The sequence below is a fragment of the Glycine soja genome, chromosome 17, assembly GCF_004193775.1.
Source record: "Glycine soja cultivar W05 chromosome 17, ASM419377v2, whole genome shotgun sequence".
NCBI classification, from domain to species: Eukaryota; Viridiplantae; Streptophyta; class Magnoliopsida; order Fabales; family Fabaceae; genus Glycine; species Glycine soja.
This window is the reverse complement of record NC_041018.1, coordinates 12,044,974-12,062,852: the sequence shown is the minus strand read 5'-3', so window position 1 is coordinate 12,062,852 and position 17,879 is coordinate 12,044,974. Positions and strand designations below refer to the sequence as shown.

Sequence of the window (17,879 nt, the reverse complement as noted above, 5' to 3'; positions counted from 1 at the left end):
TTGCATGCATCATTCATCCTTGCATCATTTTTGGGGGTTAGGTGCTCGATAGAGAGTAATCCTTAATAGAAATACAAGGAAGGTCTTGCATGCATCTGTTTTAGGAATTAATCGCTCAAAAAAAGGTAATTTCTAATAGAACTAAAAGGAAGAAGTATCTTAATAAAATCATTGTTAGACATAGAGTGATTGCATTATGCTCATGCATCAAAGCAAGCATCTAGAATTAGAACTTCATGCATTTTATCTATTGACTCTTTACAAAGACATTTGGGAGATAGATAAACAAAATAAGTTTCTCATCGTGAGACATTAGGGACAAGTATTCTAATAGATGTGAGTAGGATAAATTCACCTGGTTGATAGAGAAAAATCACAAATAATACATCTTAGGTAAATAAGGCATGTTAAGTCCTAACATTCCCATCTCATTGAATTCCCTACTATTTCTTTTGTTTTCTATTAATAGTTATTATTTTATACCCTGTTCTTTTAAATTGATCTTTTATACCTCATCTTATCTCTTTCTCTTATAAATTGGAAATTATCCAACACAAGTACAAAACAAAGTCCCTGTGAAAATTGACACTCAGACTTCTGAGTACTTTACTACTTGGACATTTGGTTCACTTGCCAAACTGTTAACAAAATGCTAGAGTTCAGAGTTGAATTCTTTCATCCTTGGGCCATGATCGTGTTATGTTGACTATCCAAGGGCATTTAGGCCACTAGATGACACTTCTAAAACACAACAGATGCATCTTCAAAGATAAAGAGTTTGTTTAGGTACAAAGCAAGAGAAGCTTTAGAAAGCTTTATTTTAGAGATTCTATATTGGAAAAAGCTTTATATTTCTAGTATAGAAACTCTCAAAGTGCTGCTAGCTTGTATGGAAATACGCCTAAAGTCAATGTGATGACAGTGATGAATGAGTCTCGATAAAATTTCATGTTGCATTAGACATAAAGAGTGTCTTGGAAAGGATTATTTCCACAACAATTTATGATAGATTGTCCAATACAAACATAAGAAGCTACTACCTACATCTACTGTAGGTGTGTTGTGTTTTAGAAGCAAATGTTGTGGCCAATAAACCCATCCTTAGCTACAACTGCAAAGCCATAATATTATTAAAAGGTACAATTATGCAAAAAATCATTGTTATAGCCTTCGTCGCTCTTGACAACAATGCCCCCAAAGTTCCCAAACAATGTTTGATCTCACTTTCGTGCCATTAGATCCCATTTTACGTCGCTCCTTCACTGTTGTCAATGTCGTTAGATCTCCTCATCGAAGAAAGGGAAGTAAGCTTTATGAGGGAAGATAGTTCATCGGAGGCAAATTTTAAGCAACTTTTCTTTATCAATGCAAAATTTATAAATTTATTTGTAGTGCAAAGACTCGTAAACTAAAACTAAACTTAAAGTTTCTATTGTACTTTTATGTTTTTAATTTCAAATTAAACTATACCTAGACATTTCTTATAACCTACGCTATGAATTAGAATAATAAACAGAAGAAAATACGGGGGACAAAAGTGGTCCTTTTATCGAAACTTATAGATACATTTGAATGCTATGGAATTTAATGCTTAAAAAAGGGAATAAAAAAAAGGGGGTAAGGCATCAAATCATGTTAGCACAATGAGAGATGAAACAATTGTGAGGAAAGCTTCTAATGAGAGGTGTTGTCTACAGTGAAGTTCATTTGCGGTTCATCAATTAAAACCTATTGTAGGAGGTAAAAGCCGGTTACATTAACAAAAAAATTACAAATATGGGGCGTTTTGATGTCACTAAGTCCCCAAACCCTCTCATTCTCTTCTTTGGATCTCCTTTGTGAGATTTGTCAGCTCCTATACAAAGATCATCTGAGTCACCCAGATATACTCCCTTCCGTTGCATTTGTTGATTTTGGTGGTGTTTGGTTCATGGGCACCCACTCCATTGCGTGCAACGACTTCGACCACCAACAACGTCATTCATACATGAACTACCCCAGATCAACCTTGTTCCATGAGGCGTCACCTCCAACACCCAAATCTACACTGCTTCACACGTGTAGTCACCATTGTCATTAGATCCCGTCGCACCGTTGCATTTTTTGGAAGGGATAGGAATATTGGAATTGTGGTATTTTGAATTCTAAAATGAGATTGGAGATGGAAGTATTTGCGACATTCTTTGTTTTTGGTTAACGTATTCTAGACTGGGTATTCTGCTACTATATATTCTATGATTCCTCTGCAATCATATTGCAAAAGGATTAATTTGCAATTTTTAGTTAAATTGTTGAAGATCTAAGCAACTGGACCAATCAGTTGTCCAAAAATCTCAACCATTAAATAAAATATGAATATATCTAATAGTGATAAATAAGAAATAAACTTCACCATAGACAACACCTTAATGAGAACACTTAGATGCACCTAGTGAGATGCATAATTTGGATGTATGGGAGAAAATGAAAATTTTGAAAGAGCAAACCTAATTGAACAAGTCTTTATCTTAGGAGCATCTTAGATGTGTCAATTAGCCTTCTTTTGGAGATTTCATTGTTCCAAGCTTGTTGTTTTCTGTTTTAACTATAACAATTTTTGTGAAACCATAGTTAGTATGTATAAATAATAATCAGCCTGACTTGTGAAGCAATGAATCAAACCTATTTGTCTCCTAATAATGTATATATCATTTCGTTGGCACTCTGATTATGCAGATAATGCTAATTAAATGGAGACAAATTTGATGGGATAATATTGCAGTGTTTCAAACATTTATAATGCGCACATGTGTTACAAAATTATATTTTGTATTATATGACAGTAAGTTGAGATTAATGGGATGTACAAAACCTTTTTTCCCAATATCTTCCCACTTAGCATATATATACATATATGATATTAAATCTGAATAAACTATACAGATATGAAAATATGAAAATTTTAAAAACTATAAAATATGATATAGTTATATCATAATATATAAAATTAATATAAAATTGACATAAACAAATAAATAATTGTTTTTTTAAGAAAAAAACAATGGGTTAAAATCCCGATCATGTTGTGAGAAGAAAGGTTAAAAACTCTAATTGGATTCGTAGAACAAAAAGTAAATTTCCTGGTGAAAATCATCATTTCATTGAAGGAAAACCCCCTTTGTCGCCTCTCATGAGTCAGGAACGTTGCCATAGTCCTCCACCCCCACCCATTCATAATCTTGCTCACTTTTTTTTTAAGAAGTCATTTAATTTCTAATGTTGGAATTTTAGGAGATCCTTATAAAATACCAATAACCACCAAGAACACGTTACATTAGATTATCAGGAAGAGTGTTAGGAATACCTGGATCCATAATGATTGATCAACAAACGCAACGAAATCTGAATCCGTAGGTAACCGGTGGCTTCATGGTTCTTCCTTAACCAGAACCTATTTATTCCTTAATAGGACCTTCGTAACTCTTCAGATGGGGAGAAGAGAAACTATATGTAACGGCTCGGTATATTGGGAAGTGTAGTCTTCTTATAGTGTGTTAATTTAATAGGGCTCACATTATCCCCTAATGGACCAACACTGGCATCTGCTTATTTAAGTCCATATCATTTGATTTGTTTGTCTAACGGGCTCACTTAATTTAATCACATAAAATAAAAACCACTAATGATAAATAGCTAATATAATTGTCTTATAATATTAGCCCACATTAATTATTGGAATAGAAAATTCTAACAATCTTCCACTTGGGCTACATATTGTAACAATTTTATCAAAAATCCTTAAGCGCGCATCTGTATGCTATTTACCTTTAGACTTTCACCTTAACAACCTGGTCCATCTCATGCATCAATAATGGAATCATTGTGTCTTTGTCACTACAACAAATGTAACTAGACCCCAATGACTACCACATCAGTACACTCAATGACATAGGTCAATATGGATAAGCAACATGAAAATTATATGCAATATGATCTCAGTCATGCCTATTTCCAATTGGTCCAAACTTTATTCTTTATAGAGATCAATCCAAACACAACATAGATATTGCAAACAAAACAAGCTTATAATGAAATGATTAACTTTAACTTTATTTCTGCAGAAAATCCAAACAACAAAATATTTGTAAACCATAAGATATAGAACATAAGTAAGACTCTCACTCAACTAAGGTACTATCAGGAATTACACCCATATGAGCATTGTGCTCATGAAAAACTTAAGTGTCATACCTCTAATAAGTGGATCAGCTAGCATGAAATGAGTTCTTATATGTTATATACAAATCTATATTTTCTGGATTCTTTATTTAACAACCAAATACTTTATGTCAACGAACTTTTACTTAGTTGAATCCTTAATAAGACCACTAAGATATTGTCCCAATAAACACCTGATGACTACTTAATGTTGGCGACAACAGGCAAGCTAGTTATAATAATTTAGCAATCATAAATTCTAGTATGAAGTCTCATAACAAAATATTAACTCCACCAACATGGTTAAATGTGGATCCTTATGTGAAGTGATTGCTATTAAGACATTCTGAAAAAATCGAAGTCAGAATACCCGATGATCTCTAAACTTCTGGACTTTCGATATGAAAATATGTAGTTTCTTGTTCTCTTCAATTAACGCATAATGCACTTTACTACTTTCTAGTGTTGCATACCAAGATTACTCGTATATCACCTTAGGACTCCGACAAAGAAAATATTTCAGGACAATAAAAAAAAACTTAAGTATACATGATAAATTATAATATAATTGCTTTGCAATAATAAGTTGTATGATGATAGTATGATGTCATCAACATACAATACCAAAATAATAAATTTACTCCCACTAAAATTTTGGCACACATAATCATCAACCAAATTTACCTCATCACCATAAGAGACAATCTTGATGAATTTTGTAATACCATAGACGAGAGACTTGTTTAAAAGCATAAATGAATTTCTTTAGTTTGCATACCATACACTTTAGATAATCTTAAACAAGATTTTCTGGTTGTATTTAGAAACGTAATCTTTACATTCATCTATACAAAACAATTATCAAAATGATCTCCAGTGCCATTGTAGATAATCTTAAACAACATTTTATTTTACATTTAATTTCATGCTAACCTGTTCTTTGATTTTGACAAGTCCATCACACGCAAAACATATATAAGAGATGTGGAGAAGTCCTTCGTAAAATTGTTTGTCTAGCATCATTATTGCATTCGGTTTTTTTTAATAAAAGCATGAATTTAAGTATATATGATAGAAACATATTCATGCATTATTCACGAAATTTAGTGCATAAAGGAACATAAAAATATATAATAAAACTTTATATATACAATAAAGCTATTTATTAGTTTACGTATAGCATAGGAAATGTGCTTCTACTAGGATTATCAAAAGGGTGGTGCCGAAAGATGTGCATCTTATCTTTCAATATGACCAATCATTTCTTTATACACTAGCAAGCTTCAATATACTCTTTCAAAGTGATTAATAAAATAAAGGTTAAATGAATGATTTGGTTCCAATAATTTTATAATTCATATTTTTTTTATAGTTTGAAAATAATTTTTTTAGTTCTTATCATTTATATTTTAATTATCTTTTATTTCTTATATTTTAAAAGTAATCTTTTTAATCCTTATAGTTTGTATTTTAATTATTTCTAGTCTCTATAGTTTGAAAGTGATCTTTTTAGTCAATATAATTTATATTTTAATTACCTTTTAGTCCTTACTATAAAAAAAATATAAAAATAATTAGTTACAAATTAGTTATAAATTATCAACTATTTTTTATTACAAATTATCTTGCGAAAAATTAGTTACGAATTACTCGTTAATATTTTTGTAATTAATTGCAATTGATAATATTACTTATATTTTAATTTTGATAATAAGAACTAGAAAAAAATTAAAATATAAAGTATAAGAATTAAAAAGTAACTTTCAAACTATAAAGACTAAAAAAGAAATAAAATATAAATGATAAGGACTATAAAAATCACTTTACAGCGATTAAATAAGAATTAAAATATAAATTATAGAAACTAAAAAAAAATTAGAATATAAATGATAGAGATTAAAATAATCATTTATAAAGTATAAAAACTAAAAAATTATGAATCGAGACCAAATAAGTAATTACCCATAAAATAAATGCACAAATTTATCATAGTCAATCAGCCTTAAACACGGACTTGGATTTTGTCCAATATCAACAAGAAATTGACGTATGTCCAATTATAAGTTTTCTATCTTTGGTCCTGTATAATCAGATGCCTTAGGGATGAAGCAATGGATTTTCACTACACAACAGATTACATAAAAGTTAATTACTTTACCTGCCGTTACTACGTGGACACCGAGGCGATTTTACGACCTAGTTTTGAATTTTATAATGAAAATATATCCATGTCAAAACATATTAAACATAAAGCATCCCATTCAATCAGATGATCGAACTCGAACCTTTTAGTGTGTGACTCTATCTGAAAGACACAACAATTGGTTGTCTGGTAATTTTTGATTATTTTTTAGCAAGTAGAAATAAATATTTCTCAATTTGATTTATTTACCTATCCACTCATGAAACAAATATCTGTCCATTTAAAGTTTAAAATTATATCGATTACCAATTTTCTTAATTATACTCACATATTTACCCAATTCTTAATATTTTACATATTTATCATAAATGAGAAAGAAATAATAATATATATTATAAATTTAAAAATAATTTACTACAAATAAAAATTTAATTGCAATATGGTTTAATCCGTCTATTGTCTTTTTAAGAGGACAAATAAAAAGAAACGAAGAGAATATTTGTTTATTGTTTGTTATAGATTTCTTTTTTTATTTATAAGTTATTTATTCATAAGTTTAATTTTGATGTATAATCAGTTTTAAAAAAATATATTGCTGATGAATTAATTAGATTATATCTTAAACATGATTTTTAAATTAATTATCACAAAAATCAATAATTTATAATACAACAAGCAATAGTTAGTTGATAATATAAACTTATGTTCTAATTAAATTCTTTATATAAATTCATATGATAGGCATATAAGAAAGTTTGGACAAATAATTAAAAGTCTTTTTTTTTTATTCGGACAAATTAACAATGAAAGTTGAGTGCTGCATTATGGTACATAATATTGTCTCGCTTGAAAACAACTAAAGATATGATTATTTGATTATTTTTTTTCATCGATGGTTTCGTTTTTAATGGGAATCGCATTCTTAATTATTTGTCGGGATTTTCATGGATTTTAATAATTGAGGACACGGGCTGTAAAATATAATTGAGTTGGATTTGAATTAAATCTGTTACTTCATGTGCTAATCCAATCACCTACACGGGACGGTTTCTTTTCTGGCCCATATTATTGGCAAACTTCCTTTTTACTAATTACACCTCCTATATTTGCTTTTTAGTTTCCTTTTTTTAAACTGTACTTAGTGCTTTGCATTAGGAGTGTTCAAAACTGACCTGGTTATAAATGTCAAACTGATCCAAAAAAGTAAAAACCGCAACAACAAAAAACCAAACAAATTGCATATTTTTTACACTTTGGTTCTATTTTTGGATCTTGCTATAAAAAGATAAACCAAACTAAACAAACCATATGCAATAATTATATTATTTTTTTATTGTAGTAGTCAATAATAAGTATTAAATAATTTATTTTCATATGTTAAAAAAAAGTGTACTAAATAATTTTAAATATCAAGTGATGCACAAATTATTATTTGATAATATTATTTTATATTAATGCTAAATAGAAGTGAAAATAATAATTTTTAACTAAAATATGTTAAATAAGATTCAATAAGAAAATAATATTCATTTTTAAAATAATATAACATAATAATTATGTAAGTTTAATTGATAGATTTTAAATTATGATAGTAGATTAAAAAATAAAAAAAAAACCCACTGAACCAAATCACAAAAATTGATTTGATTTTGTTTAAATTTGGTGTTATATTTAAACTAAACCAAATTCAATCACATTTTTTTATGTTTAGTTCAAATAACTTTTTATCTTTAAGTTGTATGTAAAGATAAGGTATTAAATTTGTGTCCATCCTAATATTTCTCAGTTACACTATTACGGTATAAAATATTGTAATTATAAAACTACTTAAATTGTAAACAAAAGACTAAGTTACACTAACCATTATTGAAGTTTTGTGAAATTATACAAACATATTCTATATTTTTACCATTATAATCAGAGACGGATCCAAGAATACCCTAATCCATGAATGCATCAAAAGGGGTTGATCTTTTTTTTTTTTTTTGTAATTTAATTATTTAAATATATAACTTCTAAGAAATAAATATTTAATAATCAATGACTTTTATAAAATTATTTAGTAATTTTAAAGGTAAAACTAAAAAAAATTATTCAAATGATATAGGAAAAAATAATTCATACTAATTTTTTATTTTCAAGTTGTGAAATACTTTTTTTATCGGAGACCACAATACTAATCAAACAAACAATGATTTCTTCTAAAACAAAAAGAAACAAACTCATTAGATACAATAATAATTATGATAAAATAAGTTTTTAGTTACTTATATTTTCAATAATTTTTGGTTTTAGTCTTTGATCTTCGTACAAATTTAGTTTCTGAAATTTGTAAAAAAAAATATTTTAATCTCTAGACTTACTCGTCAATTTTTTCACTTTTCTAACTTGAGGTTCCGAGGAGAAATTAAAAACACATTTTTTTTTATAAAATTCAAAAACTAAATTGCTCAATATAAAGTTAAAAAATTAGACACAAGATCCAATGAAAATATAAAAAATATAAAGATAGTTTATTCTAATAACTAAAAGTCATCAAATTTTATAACAATAATATATAAATATGTTTATAATATAATCTTAATAATTACATATATAAAAAAATAAATTAGACTTATAATAATACACAAAACATATAGTTAACCCAGCTAATAACATTTGATAAAAAGACATAGAAATGATATTTTCATTATATCTATTTGGGTTAGATTATAAGTAATGACAACAAGCAGTATATATTTCATTAATTATTATGTATTTATTAAAGCTTTAAAGAGACTACAAAGGGAGGGGGAAGGGGTGAAGTCCCCTGCTTGCTCCCCTTGTATCCCGTCTTTTATCTGTGATTACAGAAACATTTCTCTTGTATGGAATGTTAATGTAATATATGTGAATGTAATGCTTTCAAACATTATAAAAGTCTTAGTGTAACATATAAGAAACTGTCAAATATAATATTTTCAAACATAAAAAAAATCAGTGTGAGAATAAAAAAATGGTGTTATGTGAATTTGAAAAAAAAAAGCAAGTATAATTTGCTTTAAACAAAGTTGATATTTTAGACCTCATAATTAATTATATAATTTAATCCTTTAATTTAATGTATTTAATTTCAACATTTGACTCACCATTACTTTCTTCTTGGGATTTAATTAAAGTAGCTCTATTGGAGCTTTCCATGTTATTATATACTAAATTAGAACCATTCAAAGCTCTGCATGTGATGTGGCATCCCACATCCAGCTTGATTTGATTTTTCTCACATCAAATCCATGTACCCATATCAAAGAAAAAGACAATCAAGTTTTGGACAAGATAACTCATTTTTGGAAAGTTTTCCCCCAAACAAGATTTATATATCCAACTTTGAATTGAGTCCAAAAGACAATCAAGCTGCTGCTAAAAGGGACAAAGTTCCCACCTGGTCTTGCTACTGGTGGATCCAAAAAATTGAGTCCCCTACCTACCACTCCCAACCTCATTTGGCTAAATTGTGTTTTCTTTCTAAATTAACAAATCAGACTTCAACTATAGTCGAAGTTTGAATTCCAAGACGGGTTATATGATGCGTCAGACCACAATGACAAGTGACAACAAGCTTGAGACAAAACTAAAGTTGGAGATTTTTCAGCGAACTTGAGGAGCAAGTGATAGTTAATTTCTGTAAGGGAACTGCTATTACTACTCATGATGTTAATGATAATATAAATTCTCCTTTTCCAGATGCAGTCACAATTTCATTGCAATAGTTGATACTGTGAGAAATTACAGTAAATACAGTAATAATAACGTGATTGTCAAACCTAAAAAAAACCTTAAAATTATGGTTAAAATTGTTGTCATGATGCTATCACAAAGATGATATCCGATTTAATTCTTAAGTCAACATTGTTTTTTTTTAAGTAATACTACTATTGATTTGGAGACAACTGTTATAAAGGAAATATCTTTGAAGAATATCAGACTTATAAAATTGATTATGCACTAAACTCAAAAATATGGGAATAAGAGTAAAATTCAAACTTAAGTAATCAAATGTTTAAAGGCATGTTCATACGAACTCTTCTTAGATATGAAGAACTTCACTCATTAACCACTTTCTCACATATTCTAACTTGAACGTTGGAATCTATGCATGTGCCATAATCGGAGATGCTTGTCGCGAGCTATTGAAAATCATTGCTCTTCCCACGTCTTTCTTCACGTTTCATTAAAAAACAAAATATTGTACAGCTATCAATAGAAGTCATTAGTTTGAGAAAAATTAAACTGTTTTAAGCAAAGTCTCAAATTTAAACTTTATGAATAAAAAAACAAGTAGTTAATTGAAGCAATCCCAGTATAAGTTGCAACCTTCGATAATATTCACTCTAATAAAATGGTTACTAAATATCTTTAACAGGTCACGGTAACACAATATATTTAAGTCATTTGAGACATTGAATTTTACTCGACAATTAAATTCTTAAAAAAATTATTTTTATACATAATTTCTATATAAAAAAACTACCTTTATACATAAATTCTAAAAAACCAAACTACTTAAATAACATAAACTAAGTTACTATTTCTCCTACAAACTGTCTTCCACAACATCTTTTTTTTCCTTTTCAAATCAAGTCTATTAGAATAGCACATCCTGAAAGTAGTTTGTAGGCTTCATTGTCCAATTAATGTTTCCTCCATTTTCTAAAATAAAACTAAACCGAAAAATAAAATTGAGTGAAGGCTACGTCAACATACTGCTTAAACCAAGGAATGATGTTTATACTATATATTATGATTATTAGCAAATACATATGAAAATGTTTAAAAGAAATCCTGACATTTACCATTACAGCAAACACATAGCTAACTACTAACTACACAAGGGGACCAACAACTTCTAAACAGCTAATTATGTATTCTCTACAAACCAAATTACTCTACACATAGCAATCGGTCAACCTATTAATCTCTCCTCCTCTTCTTCTCATTTCTCTTAGATGAATTATTCAACTGTGAAAGGATAAAGAAACCTTGTTAATACCAATTCAACGGGAGGAAACAAAAAAGAAAGAAGACCAACAAGAACTGGTCCAACTCACCATTATATTAAGAATTCGCACAAAGATTGCAGCCAAATCAGTGAACAGTGTCAATGCATGCTTAACATAATCCAGGTCACCAAAGTGAGCCCTCTCAATGATTACTTGAGTGTCTACTATAACGTAGCCCACAAACACCAAAAGCCCAAAGTACAACTGCAAAAATTGCAAATAAGTACCCCGGAAGTCCGAAGATATTTTTTAGTATATAACACGACAAAATATATACCATAGTAGAAGGGTTTATTTATTTTTCCTAAGTATGTGTCACACTAGCAAGAATAGACAGCATTGTTAGTTACCTCAAATTTGAATAGAGCTATAGAGCCCCCAAAGAGAGAGGAATCAGAGTGCAACCACATAAGAATGGAAAGCCAAGAAGAAAGCAAACCACCAAGGTAGAGGTACTCCCTTCGCCTTGCAACTAAGGCTACTGCAGAAAAGCAAGCAAAAGCCAAAGAAGTTGCCACAAATGCGCCAATGATAAGGCTGCAGAATGGAAGAAAAATGTCAAAACATCATCCTTAACTCAACACTAGTCACATAAGCAACTGCCCATTTATCACATAAAACAAAGAAATGCTTAAAAACACACTCTTATTGGGTAAAATTCATGTGGATCCTATTTTCCTATTATGTTTGGCAACACCTTATCAACACATGTAAAGCCAGCAATTCAGTCAAATTGAGTAAGCAATGCAGAAGCTACTCTCAGTGGCTTGTTTAGCATGGATCCTATATGGTGTACTATGGTAGGACAATTAAACAAACAAGTAGTGCCCCCCACATAAAATTTCACCAATAAGAGAGAATTTGTTAGAAAGATAGCATTAGAAATTGTACTTTTAGAAACTCCTCTAAAGAAAAGTCTGTAAAAAGAATAGTTTGCTGTATCAGCAAACATGTGCATGAACGAATCCTCAAATGGCGATGATAATCTATTAATCACATCATCAACTCCAGCCAACTCCAATTAGTAAATTTTGAAGAAGATTATTATACACAGATATGGATCAACATTGTTAAAGGCAGCACACTAGTAAATTACTATGATTGCATGAATATACAATCTAAAGCACATTAACCAGAAAAAAAGAAGAAAGAAAGAAACTTGATATCCATTTCTAATGAGCCGCTTCTGCACCTGATTCCTACACCAAACCCCAACACATTCCTAATTGAGAAGGTGGGTTGGATGGTTAAGGGAGAAGGAAAGAGGGGATCTGAGAAAGGTCACGAGTGTGGTCCCCTCTGCAAACAAAAACTAACAATACTAACAATTAACATTTGCTGAACAAAAAAAATCCCAATTGAGAAGAGAAACACACTAACTTAGCAACTCTTTCTCGTGCTCAATAAGGAAGGTGTAGAGAGTTTGACATGATAATTATGATTAAGAATAATACAACTCATGAGAAATACATACTACTACTATAAATTAAAATCATACTTCAGTCACTGGATCAAAATAAGCACAAGACTCACAGCCAAACGATCAAACGTCATAACCATAATTAAAAAACACAATCAACAAACGCATACCCAGGATCAATGGCAAAAGCCAAACCAATCAGAGGTCCAATGGAAGCACCCTGAAACAGGGCCGAAGCCATCAACAGAGACAACCTCTTTTGCTGAAAAACAACAAAACAAAAGAGTGAGAACACCAACAAATAAGGCTCCCAGTGCAGAAAGAAAGTAGATTCATATTCATACCTCTTCAAAAGGGGGTGTAGATAGCAACCAAAACATGCTCCCAATGGAAGCCACCGTGGTGAGAAAACCGCCAATGTTCCACAGAACATGAAGGAAGGCTCCAACAGCAGCAGCCACCACAGCGCAACATAACGTAAAATAAACCTGCAATTAATCAATTAATCAATAAATCACAATTCTTAATACATATGCAAAGACACTACAAAATCAATCATTGGCATAAGCAGAATCATTTTTCAAATTGAGAAATGACTTAATTAATAATTACCAGTTTGATGTGATTCTGAACGAGCGGAGAGATCTCGCGGAAATTCTTGAGAGTATCGTAACTCCAGCTGCTTCTAGAAGAAGAAGACGATGGGGACTTGAAGAAAGTGTCCATCGAAAACAAGGAATCAAATCGTATCGTTTTCGTGATGTGATTATTACAAGCACAATTGGTTTGGTTAGACAGAAACAAGGCCACGCAGCTATATAGAGTGCGCGCGCTTTTTCTTTTTCTTGTTTTGTTTCTGCTCATCACACACACTACGTCATGTATGATTATAATTTAATAATTATTTGGTAAAAATTATTAACAAAATAAAAATGGATGTAGATTACACTAACATAAATTGAGCCAAGCATAAAAAATAAAAATAAAATGAGCCTTTTCTTATCAGTTATTAATAAAATAATTAATTGGTAAAAACAAATGAGGTTAATTTTTGGAACCATGAGTACATCATATGTAAAACTTTTTTACATAGTACCAGAAGAATAGATTTTATCGGCAAAAGAAAAAAAAAAGAAGAATATAGATTTAATTTATATAATAAATTTAACAATTGTTACATTATGTTATAAAATAAGTTACTTAAATAAAATCAACTATCGATATAAATTCAATTTTTATAACGAATTTACACAAGTGGTAAGTAATTATTCATATTTTATAAAATAATATAAATTACTTAAATCCCATGGAAGGTCAACTTTCGAAAAGTAATTTAATAATTTAATATTATTTAAATAAGTTATTTCATTGTTCTATGGAATAGGTCGATAGGATAGGAGGTAATTTTAATAAATGGAGTGGCTCTTGGGTTCATGAGTTTATCACTTCATCCTATCAAGAGGTTTGCATTTTTTTGTTGGTGTTTGACTTTCATACGTATGGATGGAGGGGCAAACAACCTTTCGGGCATTTTTTTCTCAAAATTATTAGATGGGTAAATTTTAAATCAATATCTAAAAAGGGATAACTAATAGGGTAATTTATGATAATTGAAAATCATAAAAAAAATTATAATTTTTTTTTCATTGAAGTGATAAGAAAATTTATCACTTCAATTTTTTATTTTTTTTAAATGACTTTAAAGTAAGAGATTTTTTTTTTGTTGTTAAACATGATTTTGAAGTTGTAATGAGTTTTTTTTTTTACTAAAGTCGTAAAGTATTTTACGAGTTTAATTTTTTTAATTTTTTTTCACGACTTTAAAGTTGTAAGGTATTTTTTAAAAAACGTAAATAATTTTTTATTTTAATTATTTAATGAGTTGATGTATATTTTCTTTTTCATTTTCATTTAATATTTTTTATATTGTTTTATCTAATATTTTCTATATTTTTTATAATTTTTTTTCCTAATACTAAGGATTATTATTTATTTTTATAATAAAAAAATAATGTAAAAAATTTAAATTTAAATAAAAATATTAAAATATACTTTGTTCAACAAAAATATTAAAATATTTTGTTACTAATATTAACAAATAATATTAACTTATAATTTATCAAATAATATTATTTTTAAAAAACAATTAATTTTTTCAATTATCATTAAGTAAGTTAATAATTTATAATTTATAATTTATTTTAATATTAAAAACAAAAAATAATTTAGTTATGAAAGTAGTTATTAAAATAAAATAACATAATATATTAATATAAAATAAATAATACAAATTAAACATAAGCATAAAATTAAAAAGTAGAAAAAATATATATTGTTAACTTACTTGGATAGACCGTTAATACGAGTATGTCTTTCAGTTCTACACAATGAGCCGTTTTTAGACATATTTAAAATTAATTTGTTTATCTTATTACATATACGACTTGTCACCCATCTTCTCGGCTCGGCGTGTGTCTTGTAGTCTCGAATGATCAAACATAAAATATGAATCCAAATATTAAGGTCAGTTATTTATCTCTGTTTCCAAGGGAATAAAAATGATACAAATAATTTTTTGTTAAACAAATATTTAACACATTTTAATATTTTTATTTAAATTTAAGTCCTTTACATTATTTTTTTAATTTAAAAAATAAATAATCATCATTAACAATAGTAAAAAATATAAAAAATATTAAATATAACAACACGAGTATGTCTTTCAGTTCTACACAACGAACATTTTTTAGACATATTTAAAATTAGTTTGTTTATCTCATTATATATACGACTTGTCACCCATCTTCTCGGCGTGTGTCTTGTAGTCTTGAAGGATCAAACATAAAATATGAATCCAAATATTAAGGTCAGTTATTTATCTCTGTTTCCAAGGGAATAAAAATGATACAAATAATTTTTTGTTAAACAAATATTTAACACATTTTAATATTTTTATTTAAATTTAAGTCCTTTGCATTATTTTTTTAATTTAAAAAATAAATAATCATCATTAACAATAGTAAAAAATATAAAAAATATTAAATATAACAATATAGAAAATATTAAATAAAACTAAAAACATACATTAATTCATTAAATAATTAAAAAATTATTTATGATTTTTTTTTAAAAATACCTTATAACTTTAAAGTCGTGAAAAAAATAAAGTCGTAAATTTACGAGTTCAATAAAAATCAGTTACAACTTTAAAGTCGTATTTAAAAAAAATACAAAAGAAAAAAAAAATCTCTTAGTCATGTTAAAAAAATAAAAAATTAAAGTTGTAAATTTTTTTATCACTTCAATGGAAAAAAAGTCAAATTTAGAAGTCGTACCTTATCCCCTTCCCTTCGCGGTATGAATTTAAATTATACCCCATTTAGTAATTTTGAAAAAAAAAAAAAGTTCAAAGGGTCGTTTGGCCATTGGAGACTTCAGCTCTTGAACTTTTACCAATTATCTGAAGAGTTAATAATGAAAAAAAAAACTTTTAATACCGTAAAAAAATCAGTCATATGATTGTTTTATTATTTTATTCTATACCTAAATCTAATTGAATTTGATTAAATTCTTGGTAACTGTATATGATATATAGATAAATACTATCATTATAAGAGGAATCTCCGCTTGTGTTCTTTTTTTTTTTTAATATTCCACTTGTGTTCATTATAACACATAAAATTTAAATTATAAAGAAAAATATAAAAAAATATTACTCTTATAAAATACTTATAATTTATTTCAATTACTAATTATTATTATTATCATAATCATGAGGTATATTAGTATTTATCTACATATTATAAATTTCAGTATTCTTTTTTTAATAAAAGAAATTTTAGAAACTATTTTTTTCTCGTTGAGTCACATAATTTTTCTTGCATTAAGTATCTCATTATATTTGTTTTTTTATTTTTCATTTCCCTTAAATATTATTACCTAAATTTAGATAGTTCGAATTAAAATTTGACTATAATTTTTAATCATTACTTTGAACACATCATATTAAATTAGTACACTTTCAAAACTGTTATCCCTTTGATTTAATTCTGTCTAATAAAAAAAATCCTAATTATTTTTAAAAAAATCTTAACTACATAATTTCACTACTATTTAATATTAATATTTTATCTTTTATATATATTTTTATTTACATATGCACAATAAATGATAAATTTACTAGCATAAAATAATGTGGACGGGCATTTTTGTAATTTTCAGCAAAGGAGGAGATTTGTATAATGAAGGTAAGAGGAATTTACTCGTACATACATTATTACCTTTTTCAACAAGACCTATATGTCCCCAATTTATAATTTGAAGATTTCGATGCAACTTATTTTCAACATGCAGTTTCGTTGACTAGTTTTGATATTAACGTTCTCTTCGGTTAAAACCAGGAGGATATTGACTCATATTACGATCTAACTTACAAAACTGTTTTTTTTTTTAGTTTAAGTGAGTTGGAAAAGCTGTATTTTTTTAACTGGAATTTTAGTTTTTCAATAAAGATCTTAAAATATTCTCACAAGCTTTAAAACTTAGATTATATGATAAATTAGTTATAATACTAATCCTCACTTCAAAATTTAATCACACATGAAATTTATTGACATAATTGGTTAAAATCAAACTAAATTTCTCCATGCAATCTCATGGTCATCAAGTAATCCACAGTCACAAAGTATTTAGGTGTAACAAAGGGGTTTAGCCCTCAGCAGGATGTATGAGTTTTATAATGTATGAGTATTATAAATTCTTGATATTTTGTTCATTTCCTATGAATAAAAAAGAAAGAGTATTTATTTTTGAATATTTGTATTAAAATATTATCTTAATAACTCTTGCCAACATTTAATATCGATCTTTAATAGCAATTTGCAATGGTCAAACTTTAATTTTGATGGAAAAAACAATACAAGCTAAGCACTTAAGAAGCAACACTTTTTGTTGTATTTGTCTTAAACTGTTAATAATACCCTTTTGGATCTTGTTGATCAATGCATAAGTTTTATTTACGATTGAATTAGAATGTATTAAAAATTATAGTAAAACCATTAATTTTTTAATAAGGAATTCG

General features: G+C 27.9%; 1 protein-coding gene across 1 annotated transcript; it reads right to left on the bottom strand.

The window, feature by feature from the left end:
* Positions 1 to 11,086: 11,086 nt before the first annotated feature.
* LOC114393109 (bax inhibitor 1-like) lies at positions 11,087 to 13,604 on the bottom strand. Its single transcript, XM_028354372.1, has 6 exons — positions 13,412 to 13,604; positions 13,144 to 13,287; positions 12,970 to 13,061; positions 11,730 to 11,916; positions 11,428 to 11,583; positions 11,087 to 11,338 (listed from the first exon to the last, which is right to left on the bottom strand). Exons 1-6 carry the CDS (start codon positions 13,523 to 13,525, stop codon positions 11,291 to 11,293), a joined length of 741 nt encoding a protein of 246 aa, XP_028210173.1. The 5' UTR covers positions 13,526 to 13,604; the 3' UTR covers positions 11,087 to 11,290.
* Positions 13,605 to 17,879: the final 4,275 nt, after the last annotated feature.

Excerpts from the sequence above, each read along its gene's own strand:
- LOC114393109 (XM_028354372.1), bottom strand. The coding sequence starts at position 13,525 with ATGGACACTTTCTTCAAGTCCCCATCGTCTTCTTCTTCTAGAAGCAGC. Across the intron at positions 11,917-12,969 it reads GCTTTTGCCATTGATCCTGG|CCTTATCATTGGCGCATTTG; the intron begins GTATGCGTTTGT and ends TCCATTCTGCAG. Across the intron at positions 11,339-11,427 it reads TGCGAATTCTTAATATAATG|TTGAATAATTCATCTAAGAG; the intron begins GTGAGTTGGACC and ends ATCCTTTCACAG.